The 24,239-nt window shown below is 37.0% G+C and overlaps 1 protein-coding gene across 1 annotated transcript in view; it reads right to left on the bottom strand.

Moving 5' to 3' along the window:
* Positions 1-24,239, bottom strand: part of LOC150078915 (uncharacterized) — a 508,023-nt gene that overhangs the window by 274,797 nt on the left and 208,987 nt on the right. The window contains exon 9 of the mRNA XM_090382884.1: positions 5,918-5,999. Within this exon, the coding sequence (XP_090239010.1) occupies positions 5,918-5,999 (82 nt within the window). The remainder of the gene's footprint in view (positions 1-5,917; positions 6,000-24,239) is intronic.

Here is a 24,239-nt window from a genome sequence, read left to right as displayed (position 1 = left end):
GGATAAGGGGCGGTTGAGTGGCAGAAGACAGAGAGTGGTAATCAATGGACACTGCTCAACGTGGACTAATGTTATTAGTGGAGTTCCTCAAGGTTCAGTGTTGGGTCCATTGTTGTTTTCGGTGTTTATGAATGATATTGATGATGGGATATCAAGTTTAATGTCTAAGTTTGCAGATGATACAAAGGTTGGCAGGGTCGTTAAGGACACTACTGACGCTATGCTGCTGCAACAGGATCTGGAAAGGTTGAACAGATGGGCTGAGAGGTGGCAAATGAAGTTTAACATTGACAAATGTAAAGTACTACATATGGGTAACAGTAACCCCAGAGCAATGTATCAACTCTGCGGTACTACACTGACAGTGGTGGAGAATGAAAAGGACCTGGGGGTAATTGTGCAGGCAGATATGAAGTTCTCTGAGCAGTGCAGACGAGCTGCAAGAGTAGCTCATGGTGTCTTGTCAATGATATACAGGAATTTTTCTAGCAGGGATAAGGAGGTGATTATTCCCTTGTATAAGGCAATGGTTAGGCCACATCTTGAGTACTGTATACAGGTCTGGAGGCCTCATTTCAAGAAGGATGTAGAGCTGCTGGAACGGGTACAGAGAAGGGCAACAAGATTAGTAAATGGAACAAAGGGTTGCTCTCACGAAGAAAGGCTTAAGTTTTGCAAATTACAGAGTCTGGAGACTAGGCACCGGCGAGGTGATCTGATAGAGGTGTATAAGGCTTTGAATGGTTTGAGCATGCTCAATGCCAATGGGATTCTTCATCTTTCTCAGAATAATCACCTCAGAGGGCATAAATTCAAATTGCGGAAGGACGGATGTCGGATAGATGTGCGGAAATTTGCCTTTGGCCAGCGGGTGGTTGGTTGGTGGAACCGACTTCCATCACTTGTTGTTGGAGTTGATAGCCTAAACAAATTTAAAGCTCAACTGGACAGGTATTTCGAACGAACGGAGGGGTGAAATGGGAGAGGTTTTTATTTTTTTTTTTTTGGCTGATGCTGAATAAGCTTGCTTTCTTGCATCATATGCCTCTACTAATGCTAATGCTAATGATAAATCCAAACAAATCTGCACAAATGGTGTTTTCACTCAAATCAAACCCAACGTAACTAAACCTGGAAATCCATGGAACCCCCATCACCCCAGTCACCAAGCACAGAGATCTCGGCGTTATATTCGAACCTAAACTCAGTTTCACACACCATGTTGCAGACATTCACAACAAGGTCTGTAGATCAAGATGGCTTGCCAAACAACACCTCCTTCATGTCACGGAGCCTGAGTACACGCTGCAATATATATATACTGGTTTCTGCAGCCAGTCATCACCCACGGTTCAGAAATCTGGGCGTCAGCAACGAAAATGACGCTAAAAACCATTGCATCCGATGAGTACTGGCTTCTTCGGTGGGTCCTCTTCAAGCATAAACTGCCACCACTCACATACTTCAGATATCACCCAACTTCTAAATTACAGAAAAGTCTCCAAACGGATATTCACTCTACGCTTGCTCGTGTCAATTAAAATGATTGCGGGTGAAGTCAATATGCCAAGTTTTTGGCAGATGTGCAATTGGAGGATCCCCCCCCAAAACCCTTAAGAGCCCTCCCCTCTCTGCAGTCTGTGGTGTGGAGGCTTAGGATAGGGGATAGATTCCTGCCCAGGGAGATGCTCCACAACGTCCAGGAGATGGATGTGGACTACAAAAAGTTCATAGAGGACAAATCGTACAGGGAACAGCTTTCGTCTTCAGCCAGGTGACTGCCAGTGTCTTTTCATCGCCTTTCACCTCCCATGTTAATATCAATTTTATATGTAAAATATGTAATTATATGTTTTATGTAATTTTCCTGTATTAGTTATTTCATGTTAAACCCCTAGCATTGTCGCTGTTATGGATATTATTGCATCAGGTAATCATGTAGCTATTCACTGCCTGCAATAAAGATATTATATATCTATGAATTTGGTTTAAAGCCAGCAGGCTTTTTACTGCTGTAAAGATACAGTTTGGTCTTGAAAATTCATGACAAAAAGCCAACTAGCCACCTAATTTAGTCCACAATTTATGAAATTTCATAAATTCATAAGGTCATACAGTTTTTGACATGAGTGTATTAAATATTTCAAGGCTGTAATACTTCACTAGATTGTGTCAGCACATGAAACCTCAATGGCACAAAGCAGGTAAAAACACACTAAGGCATTTTTTTTTTTTAAACTGTATATATATATATAATGCACAGACACTGCTGCAAATGCTGTAGTGTACTACTGATAAATTAATCATCCAACAACCTGTTTTGATGTTTGTGATGTACTGTCTGTACTTTCTCTCAGCAATCTTTACTAATTCACAGACAAGGGAATGTGGTATTTTTCCTTGTATACAATGCAAGCTAGAGTTATTACCATCCTGTGGATTTATTTTCTTTGAAATTAAATCTTTAATGATATCAGTTTTTATAAACTTTAAAGTCTTTTATTAATCTTTATTGCTTTAGTAAAAGATAGCGAATACATCTTTATTGCTTTCTAAATTGAGTGGGGTTATCCCTGGGCTGTACCATATGTGTTGCATTGGAAATGAAAAACTCGCAGAATAAAGTTCGCTTTTGTTTTATATGACTGACTGAACAATTAGGAAACTAGTTTCAGGTGTTTATTACAGCCAGATAGGAAATTTTCAAAAATTTTCAATTTTAACTTAGGTTTTTTTTTTTTTTTGGGGGGATGAAGAAAAAGATGATAAAAGATTATTACTGAAAAATGATGGACAAATTCTGTATTACTAACTTGTTATGATGGCGAGATGGAGAAGAGAACAAATTGATTTGAAAAGTGGGATTCTCCATTAAAACTGGAGAGTTGGCAGCTATGCAGCTGAAGTTTCTACATAAGGTCTTTTATAATGTTTTATATAACATTTATAAGGTTCTGCACCTCTGGAACAGAAATGTGGGCGGTACTCATAAGCTAAGGGAAGGGACGAATTAAAAGTGGTTCAGGATGAAAGAAACTTAGGGGTTATGATTTAGTTAGGTATGTAGTTTTAAAAAGTAGCTAGGAAGGCACATGGTGTCCTTCTATGATAAAGAACCTTTAAATAAAGGATTCAAAAAGAGACAACCATACTGGTGGGGAGGACTAATTGATGTCCAAAAAGAGTGGCTTAGAAGGTGTAGTCTGCAGAGCTTGACAACAAGACATCATAGGAGAAACCCAACTTAGATGAATAAAACCATCAAGGGGATCAGTAAAATGAACAATAGAGGTATATTCTCAGTGGTAAGAGACAAGAACGAAGAAAAGCAAAAATAAAATCTTGGGAAGTAAGAGAAGGATAGATCTCAAAAAGTTTACCTTTGGGCAGTGTGGCATTGTTCAATGGAATAAATCACCTGTCAATAGGCCAAGGCAGAAAGTTTGATAAAATTAACAGCAGAATAACTGAATAATTACTTTTGGATGGGAAAAGTAAGAGTGATTTTGAAAATTTTTATGTAATTTATTTATTTTATTTTAATGGCAGATGCAAGAGAAGGATAGAGCCATTTAGTCATTCTAACGCTAACACAAATAACACTATCAGTTTGGTAAAATCGTCTCACCAAGAACTTTGCTGTACATGCAATCTTGCTCAGTACCGCTTTGAATAAGTACAACATGTTCTCCCAAGGCTGCTGAGTTCAGAGGTACCAAATATATTGATTTATGTTTTGCATTTTTGTACAGTAGAATGTCGGTTATCCGGAATAATTTGAAAGGCCAATCTTTCTTCCTTTTTTTAAAATTTTTTTTATTAACAGTAGCACGGTAAGTGCCGGTTATAGTGATCATGTTTGCAAATTGAATTTTGACTATAATAAGGGAAAGTTGAGTTTACTACCCATTTATAACAGATTGTACAAACAAAAAGCCCAATAAACTGAAAACTGTTTTTATTGTTTTATGGTTGTGACTTCTAGAATTCTATGTGACCTTCAGAAACGTGCTTTAGAAAAATATCACAGAGACTACTAGGTTTTCTCAGATTTCAGATTAGTTTAGCTCCAGATTCAGTAAGAATAATATCAGCCCGAAAGTGTGTGATTTATTATTTTTCTCAATTTTTTACAGTAAAATGTGAATAAAAAGAAAATGCGTAGTTTTAATATTGTAATGAAAAACGGAAATTACTAATAGAATTAGAAAATGTGAAAATTTAGGCAATTTCTCCAAAGAGTTTAATGTGGGGACTTCAACAATTTACGACATCAAGAAAAATTCCAATGCTATAACAGAATTTGTGTCGATTATGGATAGTGAAGGAGGATCTAGCAGGAAAAAGACAATTTTGAAACCTGAAAATGCCACTTTAGAGAGTGCACTCACTTTATTATTTTGTTTTCTTCAGAGAGAAGTTTAGGTGAACCAGTGTCTGGCCCAATGTTGTGTGAAAAAGCATTTGATTTTAATTGAAAATTAATAGGTAATGAAGATTAAGGCAAGCACAGGTTGGCTGAAAAACTTTAAACTGAGACACGGTATACATGAGCTAGATATTCAAGGCAAGAAACTCTCTGCAGACGAATCAGCAGTGGTCTCCTTTAAAAGTAAGTTTGCTTCAGTTAAACAAATTATAAGAAAAAAAAAAAATGTTTATAATGTTGACGAGACAGGTTTATTATGAAAAGCATTACCAAGAAAAACCCTAAGCACTAAAAGAGAAATGCTTGCACCAAGTTTTAAGAGAAAATAGAGGGTTACAATTGCTATGTGTGCAAATGTCACTGGGACGCATAGATTGTCCATGCTTGTTATTGGTAAGTCGAAAAAACCGAGAGTATTTAAAAATCTTTCTAATTTTCCTGTTTTGTATAAAAATCATAAAATGCCTGGATGGATGTTCGCGTTTTCCAAGATTAGTTTATAATTTTTTTATTTAATTAATCTTACGAAAAATTATCCGGAAAATCTGGCTATCCAGAAGAGGTCTGACATCAATTATTCCAGATAACTGACTCTCTACTGTAATGAGGAGAAGATTTTTGAAAATATTTTGTAAATGTCTTTTTTTTTTTGTTAATCTTACAATGAAGAGAATTTGAACAAAAATATTTCCAATGAACCTAATTTATATTCCTTCAAGAAGCGAATCATTTGCTGCATTAATAATCATAGCTTCCTGAAGTAATGGGAACAGCTTCAAAAGAAGACATAAAACATAGATTTTCTTATTTCTCGTGATAATGGAACATTGTTTAGCATTTTAGTGTTTTTAAAAATAATCATACCAGCAACATTGTTTTATTTTTAATTTTATTACAAAAAGTTGTATGCGTGAGTGTGCTGTACATTTTATTTGAAAATCACTGTTTTTGAAAAGCATATCAGAAGAGTGGAAAAAATGATACCACCGTTGCTAAGGGCTGATTTTTAAGTTTTCCAAACATACATTATAAACTTGATAATTTATGTTTAAAAATAGTCGTAAAAACTAAACATAAAAAAATTACATTCAGATATATACAGCAGCTTCATAAGCATTTTAACATATATGTTTTTGACACTACTCCATGTTCTTGAACTTTAGAATTTCATGCAGATGCAGATAGTGGTGGATTAAAATGTATCTAGAAAGGCATTTTTCCCAGCAGACTAGAAACTCAAATTAACCAAATCACTAGGGATAAGTGTTAACAATAAAATAATAATGTGGAATCCTAAGCATTGATAACCTATCACCCCCTCCCCTGCTGTCTCATAGCTAATATCATAACAAGATGAAATGCGATGATCCTTCCTTTCTCCTGTGATCAGCAAAAATGGAAGGTTCACGATGCTATACCTTGTTCGTTGGGTGCAATAAAGATTGAAACTAAGTACTGTCACTAAACACACACTCCCTGAAATCTTACCAGTGGAGCCTGTTCCAACTTAACCCCTTGGGACTGAAGATGCTTTTTGATACAAGAAACATGCTGCACATTAGGTCCCCATCTAAAAGAAAGAGAGAGAGAGAGAAAAAAAAGCCAATAAAGTGAAAAAATCAACCATACTACTCAGAATTGTAAGAATTTACAAATTATACACATATACATTACATATGCAGTGTAATCTTGCTGTAACAAACAGAATAATGGCATTTTCAGTTTAATTTAACTTTCTAGAATGTCCCTGAAGTATTTCATCTTAATAATCTTAAGTATTATCAGAATAATGAATTTATGCTCATAGCACTGGTACTGCTGGGCTAAGAGAGATATGGTGCCTTCTCAAGTAAAGAGACAAAGAATTTCATTATGGTGAATATAGTGTATTCAGCAGAGATATATAGGGTGGGATTATGCTTCTTATCAGATAAAAAGTGGCGAGTTCATTCTGTTTTCTGAGATGACTGGCAAATAAAGGAAATATAACTGCGAGAAGCATGATTTAAAAAAAAAAAAAAAATTCTTTAGGCAGCTCAAATAGCCAAGCAAGTATGGATGATTCACTAGGGCAACTAACTTATCATTTATAGATTGGAAATTGTAGACCAGCAACAGACCAATCAGTTTTGGCTGGTTTACAATTTTTAGACCAGTTTTTTTTAACCAAATGGATAATTGTTATTTACGTGAACACAGCAATATTACAAGGGGATGCGAATATCCATGACTGGTCCTTACAAAGAATGCAAGTTGTATCAAAGATGGCAGTGCAGCTGATAGTAAACAGTAAGTATAATGTTATAAAATGGATAATGTTCAAAGAAATTTTGGTCAGAGGGAAAAGTGCAGGCTAATTCCAAAAGGAAAGGCTGTAACAGTAGATTAAGGTATTTCTATGGCTCCAATTAACTTGGATGACAACGTATGCTGTTGGATATAAATACATTATGAAAATGTTTAAGGGAATTATCTTGGACAGCGACAGTTGACAGGATTAAGCGAAGTATATCAGACCCTTAAAAAATCAGTCTTTAAATCATTGATTGTTCAGCCAAAGTGGCAGATGAGTTGAACAAGTACTTTGCTTGAAAGCACGTTTAAAACAGAGAAAATTAATAACAATAAGCCTGACTGCTGTAAAATAAGTGATTAATTATCTTGGAGATATGTCAATCAGAAAAACTGCTAAAACTTAGGAAGGGAGCAAGTGTACATCCAGTTGTACTGAAAAAAGGCAGCTTATGAGTGTATAAAACCATTAGGAATGTTTACTGAGATCAATATTAGATTCTTGAATGATTCCTTGGGCTGAAGAAGAGCAGAATGTCTTGCCAATCCATAAGGGAGAACCTAAACAGATGACTGTCACTATGGATTCACAAGATCGATTTCAGTGATGGGCATGATCATGGAATCTGTGGTTAACAACACAATACAGGAGTCCATTCTTATTAAAATAGTTATTATAGTAATTAACCACTCTTAACGAATGGATGACTTCATATAACATGTAGATGTAGTAAGAAATAACTTAGAATTATATAACTGGATCACAGTAAAGCTTTTGACGGAATTCTGCATGAGAGGTTATAAATTGGTAGGTAGAATCAGGAGATAGCAGGACTGGAGGATAGTCATAAATGGGAATATTTCAGATTGAACTAGCACAGCAACTGGACATGCTAAGGAATCAATGCTGGGACCCCACCACCCGCTCCATTTTGCAAGTATGCATGTATATATACATTTTGAAAGTTCTTTCAATGCAGTATCAACGAATTATGTCTACATATGTACAGATTCCCTTGAAACTCTACAGAGATGTGCTGTCTTGCTGCTATAGTAGCTATTTTTATATCTATAACAGTTCAAAAATTGGTGTGGGAGGACATACCCCTTCAACTAGATTCAGGAAAATGTGGGATCCCTAGCATAAATTCCCGAGGAACTCCTAATTCAAGCTGAAATTGAAGAAATTTTGATTGATTTTATTTTTGATAATAATTGCACTAATGTTCAGTTATAAAGTCAAAATAGGAAAAAAATAATTAAAAGCATTAATGTACTACATGTGTTGAGAAAAGGACATACCATGGTTGTTCACAATGAATTGAATATGAATCATATAATTAAACCATGTGATTTGTTTAAGTGAATTTTATTATTTAAAAAGTATTATATAAAGTACGTTTAACTGCCACATGACAGAACTATTAATAATTGGTGATGTTTCTGGATAAACAATTTGCAGAGTTTAATTGGTATTCTTTAATTGATAACTGGTTTGAGAGTATGTATCCATGTACACTAGTCAGAGAATTTTGAGTTTTTGAAAAATTTTACCCTTTCATTGATCTAATTAGCATATCAAATCATATTCTACAAATAGCTTTACAGTCTTAATCACAGTGGCTCAGATGTGTTCATTAGTTTATTTTTAAATTTAGCTAGAGATTTTATAAGTTACTACTTAATATATGTAGAAACTCTGTATTGGTGATTTGGCACAAATATCGTATCTCATAACTGCATACTGTAGTGTGGTAGGGGAATTCTAGTGTCTAATTGTAGTCAACAGGTATCTTGAAAGTTCAAATCATGTAGGTTAGTATTAATAGATAACTTTATTAGCAATTACAATTAACTTATAACTTTACAAGCAAAGGGTATAGCATAAACTCAATATCTTAATATATATTTAATAATGTAAACTTTATAGCATAATATGTATTACTGCTGCATAACCAGTGCAAATTGTTATTACGCCAATTTCAGTATATTTAGTACAGTATTCTCAATTAAACAAAATTTGAACATAAATCATGTCATAGACCAGAACAGCAAAACAAAGGGCCCCAAGTAGCAGGAGTGCAGTGGCTCAGTGGGGTTATCCTCCGAATCAAAACCTTAGAAAATGTGCTGCTTGTGTGATGTTTGCAAACTAACTGGAACAAGACATGATACAGTCAAGGGGGATGTCTTTGTCTGTGTTCAGTACAAAGAGTGTAGGGAAATTAGGCATGAGCTCTGTGTTCTGATGGGTGTTTATGAGAGCTTGAAAAACAGGTTGGACACCCTCGAAGGAATTAAGCTGGGGACACATTAAGCTCTCCAATGCTCACCTCAATGCCAGACTTGTACATCAGGAAACTCAGAAGCAACCATGCAGGCAGAATGTGCTGGTCACACAGGAGGAAGCTACTGTCAATAACTCTATTGTCAGGAAAAGAAAAAATATATTGTGCAAAAAAAGGTGGAAAAGGGTCAGGGTACATCTGCCAAGGGCAAAAGTTGATGAGGTTGTAGAGCAGATATCATCATTTAAGGGGAGAAAAAAAAGCAGCGTGTGTGTACCCTTATGCACGAAATATATTTTATTTTATGTGAAAACATCTATGATGGCACTAGAGTAAAACCATTTAAATTTTTGAATGGTTTGATCAAAACTTATTTACTTATTTACGCTACTTAGAAGGCTGATGTTGATCAAAATTAGCATTAGCATTAGTAGAGGCATATGATTCAAGAAAGCAAGCTTATGCGGCATCAGCCAAAAAAAAAAAAAAAAAAAAAATAATAATAAACCACTCCCATTTCACCCTTCCGTTCGTTCAAAATACCTGTCCAGCTGAGCCTTAAATTTCTTTAGGCTATTAACTTCCACAACAAGGGATGGAAGTCTGTTCCACCAACCAACCAACCACCCGATGGCTAAAGGCAAATTTCTGTACATCTATCCTACTCTGTCTTTCCTCAATTTGAATTTATGCCCTCTCAGGTTCTCTCAGAATGCCCTCTCATTCTGAGCAAGAGGAAGAATACCATCAGCATTGAGCATGCTCAAACCAATCAAGGCTTCATACACCTCTATCAGATCACCTCGCCAGTGCCTAGTCTCCAGACATTGTAATTTGCAAAACTTAAGCCTTTCTTTGTAAGAGCAACCCTTTGTTCCATTCACTAATCTTGTTGCCCTTCTCTGTACTCGTTCCAGCAGCTCTACATCCTTCTTGAAATGAGGCCCCCAAACCTGTATATAGTACTCAACGTATGGCCTCACCATTGCCTTATACAAGGGAATAATCACCTCCTTATCCCTGTTAGAAAAATTCCTGTATATCATTGACAAGACACCATGAGCTACTCTTGCAGCGCATCTGCACCGCTCAGAAAACTTCATATCTGCCTGCACAACTACCCCCAGGTCCTTTTCATTCTCTACCACTGTCAGTGTGGTACCACACAGTTGATACGTTACTCTGGGGTTACTGTTTCACATACGTAGTACTTTACATTTGTCAATGTTAAACGTAATTTGCCACCTCTCACCCTATCTGCTCAACCTTTCAAGATCCTGTTGCAGCAGCATACTGTCAGTAGTGTCTTAACATGTATCAGTAAATGATGTATCAGCCAACCTTTGAATCGTCTGCAAACTTGGACATTAAGCTTGATATACCATCACCAATATCATTTATAAATACAGAAAACAACAATGGACCCAACACTGAACCCTGAGGGACTCTACTAATAACATTAGTCCACGATGAGCAGTATCCATTGATTACTACTCTCTGTCTTCTCCCCTTCAACCACCCATTTATCCATATCAGCAATTTGCCTCGAATGCCACACTGCTCCAATTTGAGCAGCAGTCTTCCATGTGCAACAGTATCAAAAGCCTCTCTAAGATCCAAATATATAATATCAAAGTTATTCCCTGTATCCAGTTCTTTTGTGACTGCATCATAGCATCCAATCAAATTGGTCAGACAAGACTTTCCCTTAACAAAACCATGCTGTGTCCGAGCTATAACTGAAGTCTTGTCTAGATGATCCTGCAGTGCTTCTTTAATGAGTGCCTCCATTAATTTTCCTGGAACAGAAGTTAAACTCACAGGTCTATAATTACTTGTGTCGGCCTTTGATCCTCCTTTGTGAATTGAGGTCACATTTCCACATCTCCAGTCTAAGGGTACCTCCCCTGAGTCCAAAGAAGCTCTCATAATTATGGCTAAGGGTTTGCTTACTTACTTTGCTGCCTCCTTTAATATAACTGGATAGATCCCATCCACCCCGAGTGCCTTTTTTATGTTTATTCTCAACAATTTCTCCTCCACTTTCCTCTCAGTTATTACAAAATCATCTAGCTCACTGCCAGAGTTTACTTCACCTCTGGCATTCCTCTTCCTGAATAACTCCTCATGTGTGAATGTAGTTGCAAAATACTCGTTTAGTTTGTTGACAAGTTAAAATCTTGAGAAGCACATTTTATTAAAGTCTGATGAATTTTTTTTTGTTCTCTTATGTTTTTGAACTCATTCCTTTTTGACATGAAAGGCTTCTTCAGTGGTTGAAGCTTTTATTCTAGAATAATATTACCATCCGCTGCTTACTCTACTGAATCAACGTTACTGACTGAGTTGGCATCATTTAGGAAGTGACGTGATTTGATTCATTTAAAATCTAACAGCCACCTAACAGGAAGTGACGACAATTGCATCATTTCTGTAAAAAATTTCATTACCAATCAATTAGCATTAGCATTAGTAGAGGCATACGATGCAAGAAAGCAAGCTTATGAAGCATCACCCCCCCCCCCCCCCCGTTCATTCCAATCCAGTTCAGCCTTAAATTTATTTAGGCTATCAACACCCACAAGGGAAAAAAGGTGTCACTTCCTATTAGGTGGCTGTTAGATTTTAAATCATGTAAATCACGTCACTTCCTAAATGATGCCACACCTCGACCACTGCTTACGTTAGTTCATATCTTGGTGGTCACCAGTGTGCTTGCACATGGAGGTTATACCCATGATTACTAACAGTTACACCATAGTGAAGGTGCATGCAGAGGATTTGGCTGTCGAAGTCCGGAGGTCTCACAGACCGTCCACACTCATACCACATAGAGGAATCCCTGCCCCTCTGTATTACCAGGCAATACTAGGTGGTAGATGACTCTCATCAACCGGTGCAATACCACCACTTTGCTTATTGGAGGCTTGAAGTGGTGGAACCCATATTTAGTCTCCAGAGCTAAGTTCCGGTAAACCCTTCCCCATCTCTTCCATCATGGCGAGATCCAATCTTCCTTACATTTCGAGGGCACAGCTCTAAAACGGTGTACGCAGGCCGGCCACTAGTTAGTACACCAGACCGAACCTATTGGTAACTCTTTAGGAGGCTTCCGGTTCAGCTAGTGTATAATTTTGCTACTTCTACTCTGCTAGATGGTGACTGGAGGGAGTCCGAGTAGTGTGTATGCAGGGGACATTGTCGAGGCCACGTTATATCAAGGATCTGGGTATATTCTTACCATGTGTACGCCATATCCAAAAATTTCATTACTTCATACAGCATGTCCCCTCCCCCCCCCCAACTTTTCTATACCATTGAATATACCACAAATTGTCAAACTAACAGAGTAAGATCTAAACCTCTCAAACACTTCCTAGTTAATTTCACAAATATACGTGGCCTCAATTCTAATCTCAACGATGTCCATTTCCACTTGCAGTCTGTAAACTTCATGTACTTTTTCTGACAGAATCTCAGTTATCAGTTGATTCAACTACTGCTCATCTCCGTTGCCCAAATTATTCACTGTATGATTCCTTTCGCTTCAAAGATGGTACTTGTGCATACGTCCATTCCAATATTCCCTGTCAGAAACTTGGTAATTTGGAATCTCCTCTTTTCGATCTTCTCTGGCTTAAAATCTCTATTTCATTGTGTCAAATTCATCTGTTGTCTCTACCATTCTCCCAACTCCACAATCACTTAGAGCTCTTTGATTTTCTCTCTTTGCAACTTGACTTTCTCCAGTCCACTTTTCCTAACAGTGAGGTAATTTTCCTTGGTGATTTTAAGGTTCACAACGCCAGCTGGCTTCCGTTTTCCAGTCACACCAACCCAGCAGGTCGAGATGGTGAGGCTTTTGCAATTACTAATAACCTCACACAGATTGTTCATTACCTACCAGAATAGTGGACAATCCTAGCCAATGTGCTTTATCTTTTTCTCACAAACAACCTTTCTAAGTACGCGGTCAAAGTGAGAGGTCCTTTAGGCACTTCAGATCACAACCTGGTGATTGTCTCTTCTCCAATGGAACCTTTATTCCATGGCTATTCCCAACCTCGTGTTGTTTGGCATTACAAGAATGCAAAATGGGATGACCTGCGAGATTTCTTTTCTTCTTTTCCTTGGTCGGATTACTGTTTCAAAACTTCTGATGTAAACATTTGCTCAGATCTTGTCAGTGAAATTATTCTTGTAGGAATGGAATCCTTTATTCCACACTCCACTTTAAAATCTCAACTTTATCTAAACCTTGGTTTTCCAATAAATGTGCTAAGGCTGTTCAAGAGAAGAATGCTGCATATTGTAATTGGCTTGTTTCCAATTCTTCAGTTTCATTTTCTGCCTACACCAAAGTTTTCAACAATTGTAAAGGAGTTATTAATCAGTCCAAAAAAGATTTTGAACAGGCTAAAAGTAGAAAACTTGTTTCTTACCCTAATGGTAGCCGAGCATTGTGGTCTCTTGCCAAAGCTATTGGCCGCAACTTTTGCCCATCTCTGCTCCCACCTCTGTCAAAACCAGGTGGTTCTGTTATCACTTCAGCCAAGGATAAAGCTGACCTGCTAGCATCCCATTTTTCTTCCAACTCCTGTATTAATGACCTTGGAAAAACACCTACCACCATTCCCAACATGTTCCATTCAATGCCTCCTGTAGTCATCCGTCAAAAGGATGTCAGAAGGATTTTGACGAATCTTGATGCTAAGAAAGCTCCAAGTCCTGATGGTATTTCTCCACTTGTTCTCAAAACCTGTGCTCTTTAACTTACTCCTGTTCTTTGCCGCCTTTTTTCATTTTCTTATTCCAAAGGTGTTTTTCCTTCTGCTTGGAAATTTGCTCATATCCAGCCAGTTCCTAAGAAGTGTGACAAATCCCTCCCATCCAATTAATGTCCCATGGCAATCACTTCACTCTTTCTAAAGTAACAGAGAAATCAATTAACCTCCAACTCTTAAACTACCTAAAAACCTTCCGTCTGATCAACAATCGCCAGTATGGATTTTGTTAATGTTGATTCACTGGTGATATTCTGGCTTATGTTACCCGTATATGGACAAATTCAATGGAAAAATTTGGTGAAACACAAGCAGTTGCTTTTGACATCTCAAAGGCTTTTGATCGTGTTTGGCATAAAGGTCTTCTAAACAAGCTTCCATCGTATGGTTTGCCAACTGTCTTTTGTAATTCGTTATCCAGTTTTCTCTCTGATCACTCACTGAGAATGATGGTAGATGGTTCCGTCTTCTAACTTCATCACTAATGCTGGTGTCTCCCAAGGTTCAGTTCTTTCCCCCACTCTTTTCCACTTGTATATTAATGATCTTCTTCCATTGACTGAAAATCCTATCTATAGTTTTGCCGATGATAGCACATTGCATTCCATTTTCCATTTTTCAAAACCTTGCCCTGCTCAATCAGCTTCAACTTCTCGAATATCCGTTACCAATTCCTTAAATGGCGATCTCCAGGTAATTCTACAGTGGGGCAAAGACAACTTATGTGATTTCAATTATTCTAAAACTCAGTCTTATCTTATATCTCGCAAAAAGGATTCTTCTGCTCCTATGCTTATCTTTGGTGACATTCCGATTTCTAGGCAAAATGATATATCTCTTTTGGGGATTACCCTGACTTCAAATCTCTCTTGGCACAAGCACATTACAAATACTGCTTACTCTGCATCTAGCAAACTGGTTTTCTCTTTCACTCTCCCCGTTACTTTTCTTCCAAACAGCTGTTCACTCTGTACAAATCGCAAATCCACCCTACCATGGAATATTGTTTCCACATCTGAAGTGGTGCTCCCAAAACCTCTCTCAGGCTTCTAGATTCCATTCAGAAGAGGGCAGTTAGGTTAATTAATGACTCCTCTCTAACAGAGTCTTTCCACTCGCTGTCTCATAGACGTGCTGTTTCTGCTGCGTGCCTCTTCTACAGATACTTCCATGGGCACTGTTCTTCTGAAATGGCTTCTATAATTCCCTCTCTCTATTTCAAAACAGTCCGAACACGTGCCACCACTAGCCAACATCCATTTACTGTCCAATTTCAAACTCACAGAATCAACTTTTCATTTTCCTCGTTTATTCATTCAACTGCCTTTTCCTGGAACAAGTTTCCTTCATACGTATTTCCTGAAAATTGCAGTCTACAGAAGTTCAAGTCTAATGTCAACAAATATCTTCTCAACCTCCAACCCAAGAACAGTACTAAGTACTATATGTTGTAATACCTCTCGTGTTTGGGGTTTTCATAAAAAAAAAAAAAATCTAAAGATGGAAGTCTGTTCCACCCCTCATGTTCTTAATCTGAGCAAGAGTAAGAATCCCATCAGCATTCAGCTTGCTCAACCCATTCAAGGCCTTATACACCTCAATCAGATCACCTTGCAGGTGCCTACTCTCCATGCGCTGCAATCTGCAGAACTCAAGCTTTTCTTGGTAAGAGCACACCTTTGTTCTCCTCACCAAGTTTGTTGCGATTCTTTGTACTCGTTCTAGCAACTCTACATATTTCCTAAAATGAGGCCTCCAGACCTGTACACAGTACTCTAGGTGTGACCAGACCATTGCCTTGTATGGTAGGCAAGAGCAGCAGTGCTTAGCACACGCTTCTTGATCAGACCTGGGTTCAAGCCCATGACCACCAAATACGGAGGATGCGGAAAGGTCAGGAAATTACCACCACATACCCCCTGAGCAATATGGCCTTAGTTGCTAATGCTCCTAAAAACAAATAACAAATAACAAGCTAACAAACAAATAACATTGCCTCATATAAAGGGATAATCACCTCCTTGTCCCTGCTAGCAAAAATTCCTATATATCATTGACAAGACTCCATGACCTGTCTTGGCAGCCTGTCTGCAGTACTCAGCGAACTTCATATTTGGCTGCACCAATTACCCCCAGGTCTTTTTCACTTTCTCCTTCCCTGAGTGTAGTACCACACAGTTGGTACGTTTCTCTTTGGTTATTACTACCCATATGAAGTACTTTGCATTTGTCAATGTTAAACTTCAGTTTCTACTCCTCAGATCACTTGTCCAACTTATCTAGATCCAGTTGGAGTAGCATACTGTCTTTTCTCTCTTTAACAACCCTGCCAACTATTGTATCGTCTGAAAACTTGGACACTAAACCCGATAATCCTTCATCAATATCATTGATAAATATACAAAACAACAATGGGGCCAACACCGAATTCTGGGGAACTCTACTTATAAAATGCATCATTACTGTAAAATATTTCGTTAACAATCAATTGTATTATTTTCATAAGAAAATTTCAACCAATCAGTTTTACTCCAGTGCCGCCATAGATGTTTTCACATCAAAAAGGTGATATTGTTGCATGCTGGCAGTAATAACATTAAGAGTAGGAGATCTTAGAATTTACTTAAGAAGTACAGAGCAATGTTGCGAAAAAGTCAAGAGTTAAATTTGAAAGTGTCTGCGATTCTCCTCAGACATGATAGAAGGGAGTATATGATGAGAGCCTTGTCAATTGATTTGGCCCTGAAGAGAATGTGCAAACTTTGCACAATTTCTCCAGGCACAAATCGATTGACAAGGCTCATGGGGTAGAATTCTTCTCAGCATAGTCTGTGCTTGTTAACAGAAGAGACTGCTTCTACAGATATGGGGTACTTTTAAATAGAAAGGGTGCAAGAAGATTTGCTGATGCTATTGAGGCAGTGTTAGGCAGGTTGGAAAACTGCTAGTGGGGGGGATACACAGACTAACAAACCGCAAGCAGAAGTTAAAGTGATTCTTGCATTGCTTCTTTTGGGGATTTCAAGGCCTGCTGTGGGTCCTTATGAAAGAAGGAAATACATGGGCTGTGTTAGGATAACTAAGAGTAAGAATAGGTGCTGTAACCTTGTATGCAAACCAATGCTAGGAGATTAGTAAATAAATTTGATGAATTTGAAGTGCTGGTTGGGTCATAAAATGCAGACATTGTGGGGATATCAGAGATGTTGTGTCATTCAGATATAAGGGATGCAGAATTTGAATATAGGGACTACAATATATACAGGAAGGACAGGGAGGATGTGGGGGTTGTGCTTTTGGTTAAGAAATATATTAAATCTAAGGCAGTGCATTCAGTTCAAAGGGCAACCAGTGCAACGTTGAGCCAGTTTGGTGTGGCATAAGCACTGGGAAAACAAAAATGAGGAGCAAGAGTGCATTACACGCTAAATGGCTGTGATGGGTACAATGAATAACTGTACAAAGAAATAGTGGGCCAGTCAATCAGAATGTCTTATAATGGGGGTTTTTAACTTTCCATATATTGATGGAACTTGCTTGCTTTTTTTGTTTATTTATTTTTTGAAATTATTATTAATCTAAGCAGTAGCAGCCAGCATTCCTGGCAACCCCACCCCCTTATTTACAATACTGTATAGATAACAAATATACACTGCCATTAGTTGGTTATCATCCCTGGCACATGGAGGCGGCCAGGGATCCACTATCTGCATACTGATAATACCCAGAACAGGAAAGTGAAAAGAGAGTAGAAGAAGAAAGAAGTAAGAGAAGAAAACAAATTCAATACTTGAAGCAACAGCAATCAGTAAGTCCATGCATCAAAAAAACTAAAAAGTTTCTGTTCTGCTCCTTACCAACTGCAGTACATTCTGGAATGATGGACAAAAAGTGCTTCAAACAGAAAGCCACGAATGAAGATTCATAGCAGAGCAATAAGCACAAGTAGGTTTCATGTTCTTATATGAACATTCTCGATAAGAGTGTCCGCTCCTTGCACAATGAGAACAAACTATTTCCTTTACATAACGCCCTGTCTTATGTCCATAGTCAAGACACCTATAGTGCACTGTAGTTGGTCACTTACACACGAGCAAGACTTTCGTGGATTTACTGGATGACTGTTTTCTACAGCAGCATGTTAGAGAGGCAAAGAGACAGAGTAATACTCTTAATCTGATTATCAGCAATGATTCTTTAAGCATTAAGAATCTGCACAGATAAAAGATCATTAGGTGGCAGTGATCGCATTGTGCTGAGATGAGTTTTACTTAAAAACATAACTACTATCAAGGGTAAAGAGATGCACTATTGCTTTCATAAGGGTGATCATAATAATCTCAGACAATTTTTAAATTTGATATAGTAGGACCATCTGATAATGAACAGCAATTCAAAATGGGAAGAATTCAGGGAAATAATCGTAGAAGCTACTAAGCTTCTCATACCAACTAAGAATTGCCATTCCATTCTTAGACCTAAATGTACGTCAGAAAAATTGATGACATTTATGGCAGAGAACAAAAATGCATTGGATTCATATAAATTATCAGGTGATACAGAAGCTTATGGTAGATATAAACTAGTCTGCAAAGAAGTCACAAAGGAGGTTAGGGAAGCCAAGGCAGATTATGAGAATTTCTGGCAAAGAATGCCAAGAAAAGCAGCAACTTATTCTTTATTTATATCAACAATAGAAGGAAGGGGTTGAATAACATTATTCCAATTGATGTTGATGGTTTAACTGATGACAATACTGCTCAGGTTGCTGACAAACTGAATAGGTGTTTTGCATCTACATATACAGATGAGGGATTCTTGAGGGAAGGAGATGTTGGAAGTTTATCAAACTCTAATGAGGAGCCAAATTACTTTGTGATAACTGAAAGGAAAGTGGAGGAGAATTTTTTGAGGACAGACATAAAAAAAGGCACCTGGAATCTATATAATTGGATAGATGGAATCTATCCTATTATATTAAGGAAGGCAGCAAAGGAGATAAGCAACCCTTAGTCATACTTATGAGAATTCGTTGGATTCAGGAAATCTCCTTGTGAACTGGAGATGTGCAAATGTATCCCCAGTTCACAAAAGGAGATCAAAGGTGAAAAGAGTAATTACAGACCTGTTAGTTTACCTTCTGTTCCAGGGAAAATAATCGAGTCATTGGTTAAAGAAGTAATGCAGGTCCATCTAGATGGGGGTATAGTTATATTTCAGTAACAGCATGGGTTTGTTAAGGGGAGACCTTGTCTGACCAATGTGAATGGATCCTACAAAGAAGTTACAGAGGAACTGGTGGAGGTGTGTGTGTGGGGGGTGGGGGGTGGAAGGAATGTAATGTAAAATTTTGTTCATGATGTTAATCAGAATATAGCTATCTGCTTCAAAATGGCTTGAACTAGTATAAATATGGTCTAAAACATTAGTCTCCAAAGTGGGGTGCATGCACCACAAGGGGTACATGAGATGATCCATGGGGTGCACGAGATAATCTGCAATAAATCAATATTTATTAAGTGTAGCTGAAAATAAAAATTATAAATAAATGTTTTTTTAATGCTTCAATATGCGGCTTTGTTCGATCATGCGCGTTCAAGTACATGCATTTTGTACTTGAACTTCAATATAATTTTGTTTTGTATTTTTTTTATTTGTGATCTTTTAAAATTATATGTGATTTTATAAATGTGATTTTAGATATAATGCCTTCCATGTAAACTATTTATAAATAAAAAATATATATTAAATTTATATACTTAATTTTTTATTATTTAATTTATATATATATTTATATATTTAATTTTTTTATTAAAATAGGGGTACACGACCAAAAACGTTTGGAAACTACTGGTTTAAAATATGGCAACTAAGGTTTCTCCTACTTTAAGAAAACTTATAGAATGAGAAAAGATAATAATTGCAATTTATTTGTATAATAATTAGTAGTTAAATCTTATAAGACGAAGTTTTCATGTAGAGTAAATTTGTGACAAGAGAAGGCACATGGTGTTCAATCAATGATTTATCAGGTGCTTGCAAGTGGAGAGAAGGACATCATTTTTTCTCTATACAGGGTGTTTCAAAAGTGATGGTCAATAACTTAAAGGTGAACTGTACAGACTACAATATGCAAAAAAAGCCTAGTAAACATGTGTACTTAAGTGAACTGTTTTCGAGATATTGCACATTTCTAGTTGGGATCCACCACTGACAATGTGAACTGTACTGAGTTCCACCACTGACTTGTTTCTTTAGGTTAGGTTATGCTCATTCTCTCTGTTCCCCCTCTCTCAATGCTCTGAGACGTAGCAGGCATACTAGTACTTGTCAAAGGATAGTCAACATGGAAAGAGATTACAGCAGTGAAGAGTATGCAGACATGCACTTCATGTATGATAAAGCCAACGGCAGTGCACTTGAGGCTGCATGTTTGTACCAAGAAGCATTTCCCCGCCGAAGGCAGCCCAACAGGCACACATTCATCAAGGTACATCAATGCCTTAGAGAACATGGGTGTTTTGCACATGGAGTACGAGCAGGTAGGCCCAGAAGCATAACACCCGATGTTATGCTTCTGGGTGTTAGAAAGAACATTCTGTAACACATAATAGCTCTAAAATCCTGTGGTGTTGAAACCAAAATTAAAAATGTATTATCTTATGTTTAATAAAGCCACCCTTAGCAAAAGATTCACAGCTTTTTGCTAAACTAGTGCTCCCATAGTCAGTGGCGGATCTTAACAGAAAATGTGCATTATCTTGAAAACGGTTCATTTGCTGCAAGATGTTCACTGGGACTTTTTTGCTTATTTTAGTTTGTACTGTTCACCTTTAAATTATTGACCATCATTTTTGAAACATCCTGTATATGATGGTCAGCTCAAACTTAGAATATCATACTGATCTGGCTTATGAAAGAAAAAAAAAAAAAAAAAAAAAAAAGGAAAAGTCTTCTAGTGATGGTTCAAAGAAAAGCAATAAGACTGATGTAAAACAGTAAACACTGGTGCATTAAGAAATAATTTTAAAAGGTGTATTCTGCAAAGTTTGGCATCTAGATATTTTATTGAGGTGCAAATGACCATAAAAGAAATGAGTAAAATTAATGAGTGAAGTTATCTTCTCACTGATATGTTACATTAGAACTATGCAAAACTAGTTATATGAACTTCATGACAGTGAGAAAATATAAGTAATTATGGAATTTTTTTTGCCTTATATTAATTTATTTTTATTTATTTATTTTTTTTTATGAAACCCCCAAACACAAGGTATTAGAACCTATAGTACTTAATACAGTGCATGGGCTAAAGGGTTGAAAAGATGAAAGAAGATACTTATTGGCATTAGACTTGAATTGCTGTAAATTGCAAATTTCAGGAAATGTATTTATGAAGGAATGTTGTTCCAGTAAACGTAAGCTGAATTAATAAATGAGGAAAAAGAAAAGTTGGTTCTGTGAGCTTGAATTTGGACAGTAAAAGGATGTTAACTGGCTTGCAGCATGTGTTCGGACTGCTTTGGAGAGAGAGAATGGGAATTATAGAAGCCAATTCAGAAGAACAGAGCCTATGGAAGTATCTACAGAAAAAGCATGCAGCATAAACAGAATATCTATGAGACAGAGAGCGGAGAGACTTTGTTAGAGATGGGTCATTAATTAACCTAACTGCCCTCCTTTGAATGGAATCTAGAAGCCTGAGAGAGGTTTGGGGAAAAGCAATGCCAATAGCTAAAGAGAAAACAAACCCAGTTTTTTAGATGCAGAGGAAGCAATATTTGTAAAGTGCTTATGCCAAGAGAGCTTAGAAGTCAGGGTAATCCCAAATAGGGATATATGATCTTGCCTACAAATCAGAGTATCACTGAAGATAAGCAGAGGAGCAGAAGAATCCTTTTTTGCAAGATATAAGACAGGACTGAGTTTTAGAAATATTGAAATCAACTAAGTTGTCTTTGCCCACTGGAAAATTACCTGGAGATCGGCATTTAAGGAATTAGTAGCAGATATTCGAGAAGTTGAAGCTGTTTGAGAAGGGCAAGGTTTCTCGATCTGGAAAGTGGAATGCAATGTACTATCATCGGCAAAACTATGGATAGAATTTCCAGTCAATGGAAGAAGGTCATTAATTACAAGAGGAAAAGAGTAGGGGAAAGAACTGAACCTTTAGGACACCAGCATTAGTGGAGAAGTTAGAAGACAGAGAGCCATCTACTATCATCTGCAGTGAGCGGTCAGAGAGAAAACTTGATACCCAATTACAAAAAACAGTTGGCAAACCATAAGATGGAAGCTGTTTAGAAGATCTTTATGCCAAACACAATCAAAAGCCTTTGCAATGTCAAAAGCAATTATTATTCTTTTCTGGCTGATGCAGAATTAGCATTATAATGGGTATCTCTTGTCTACTGTAATGTAAATGCTAATGTCATGAAAATGAACAGTAAAGTTTAACAACCATTAAAAATAAAAAGGAAGGGGACATGCCAGCTTCATTTTTAATTTTTCCATAGAATAAACAAGGAATCTGAAAATTATCAGTGCTGCAATATTTGGCAGCACTGTCTGATGCAAGAGAGTTTATGCTTCGTTGCTATTAGTACCAATCATCATTTGCTGGCTCGTGTAACAGTTAGTGACAAGCACAATAAAGTGAAATTTTAAATGATGTAATTACTTGAATAATTGAAACCATAATAAACTGAATTCCATGGAACACAGTGATCTACAGATATGATGCAATTTCTCCCCACTCATTTCCCTTTTCAATTCACTTTTTTGGGCAGCCCACGCTCAAGTTTCATTGAAATGGATCACTGCACTGCATATTGAATAAAGCACAATCTACCTGCTTTCATTTTACTATTTTTACTTTTGGTTAACTTTGAAAATGCAAAATTTTCTTCAGTGCTCTAGTGATGTCCTCTTAATTCTGTGCATTCTAAGCCGTTAACCTGTGGATGTTTAGCCACTTGACAGGCAAGTTGTCTCTAATTTAGAGTTTGCTAACACTAGAATTTTCACGATGATTATATAAGTAGCGATTAGTAAATTAATAAGAGGAGTTTACCTCAATATAGTACGTGGAACACTTCCGTATGATACCCTCCAGAAATTAAAACGGAAAAAACGAAAAAATCGACAACTTACCGGTCCATTAAAGTAAAATATAAATAATTAAAGTAAAATATAAATAATTAAATAATCAATTTAACACAATTCAAAATCAATTCAAAACAATTAAAATTCAAATTAACGCAATTAAAAGAATAACGAAAATATTCAAACCGATCTTCCTTCCTGAAGCTGACAATGCTTTTCGACCGACTGTCGTGATCACAGGAATGAAAATCACCGAATCAGGCTAAACCTGCAACTTAAATAGTGATTATGTGTCTTCGCGCATGCGCGTAAAGGTCCACGCATCGGAGATCAAATATGGCCGCCGAACATTAACAGAATTCTCGTGTAATTTAATTTCAATGGTTCCTGCAATTAATAGTCGCGTATAATTACATTGAACGTTAAGTATTTTGGCCTCGTTAAATAAAAAAGTATGTTTTTCGTTAATGGCATGAAAGGCTAATTCTGACGCTGCTGAACGAGAAGCACGAACTGAGGCTTCGTGTTGATTTACACGTATATTAAGAGAAAACCGCGTCGAACCCTGATAAGACGAGTCGCAATCACCGCAAGAAATGTTGTATACTAGATCATTAATTTGTGTTGCGAACGCGGAAAGAACCGAGCGATTGTTCAGTATAGTGTGTAACTTCCGTATAGGCCTAGCTATAATTTTAAATTCGGTATCTTTAAAGAATCTGTTAAGCTGTTTATGCCACTGTTCAACGTATGGGACAGAAATAAAGTATTTTTTGATATTACTATTGTTGATTGGTGCAGTATTTTGTATCCTATCCTTAGCTTGTACCCTAATTCGATTTATTGTGTTAATGGGATAACCCCTGTTCAAGAATCTGCTAGTTAATATTTGTATTTCTGAGTCCAAAGCAGAATCCGTCGTTGAATATTTATAGGCATTTAGAAATTGATTAAAGATAATCGATCTTTTGTAGGTGAACGGGTGGTAGCTATTATAATGTAGAAGCATACCGGTGTTTGTGGGTTTTCGATAGATGCTAAATTGTATTTTGTTCGAGTCCCGGGTAAGCGTGAAATTTAGAAAGTTTAATGATTTAGTATCCGTATCTTCCCTTTCCAATGTAAATTTGAGTCTAGAATGAATATTATTAAACGAATGTAAAATGTCTTGGATAGTACTACTATCGGTAATAACTAGAACATCGTCTAAATACCTCCCATAGTATGTGATACGGGGACGAAAAGGTGTCAAATGTATCTGCTCAATCGTTGAGAGATAGATCTCTGACATTAAGCCACTCAGGCTCAAACCCATTGGTAATCCAAAAATTTGTTTGTACA

The sequence above is a fragment of the Mastigoproctus giganteus genome, chromosome 10, assembly GCF_048544385.1.
Source record: "Mastigoproctus giganteus isolate SK-2022 chromosome 10, ASM4854438v1, whole genome shotgun sequence".
Taxonomy (NCBI): domain Eukaryota; kingdom Metazoa; phylum Arthropoda; class Arachnida; order Uropygi; family Thelyphonidae; genus Mastigoproctus; species Mastigoproctus giganteus.
This window is presented reverse-complemented; position numbering and strand designations above follow the sequence as displayed.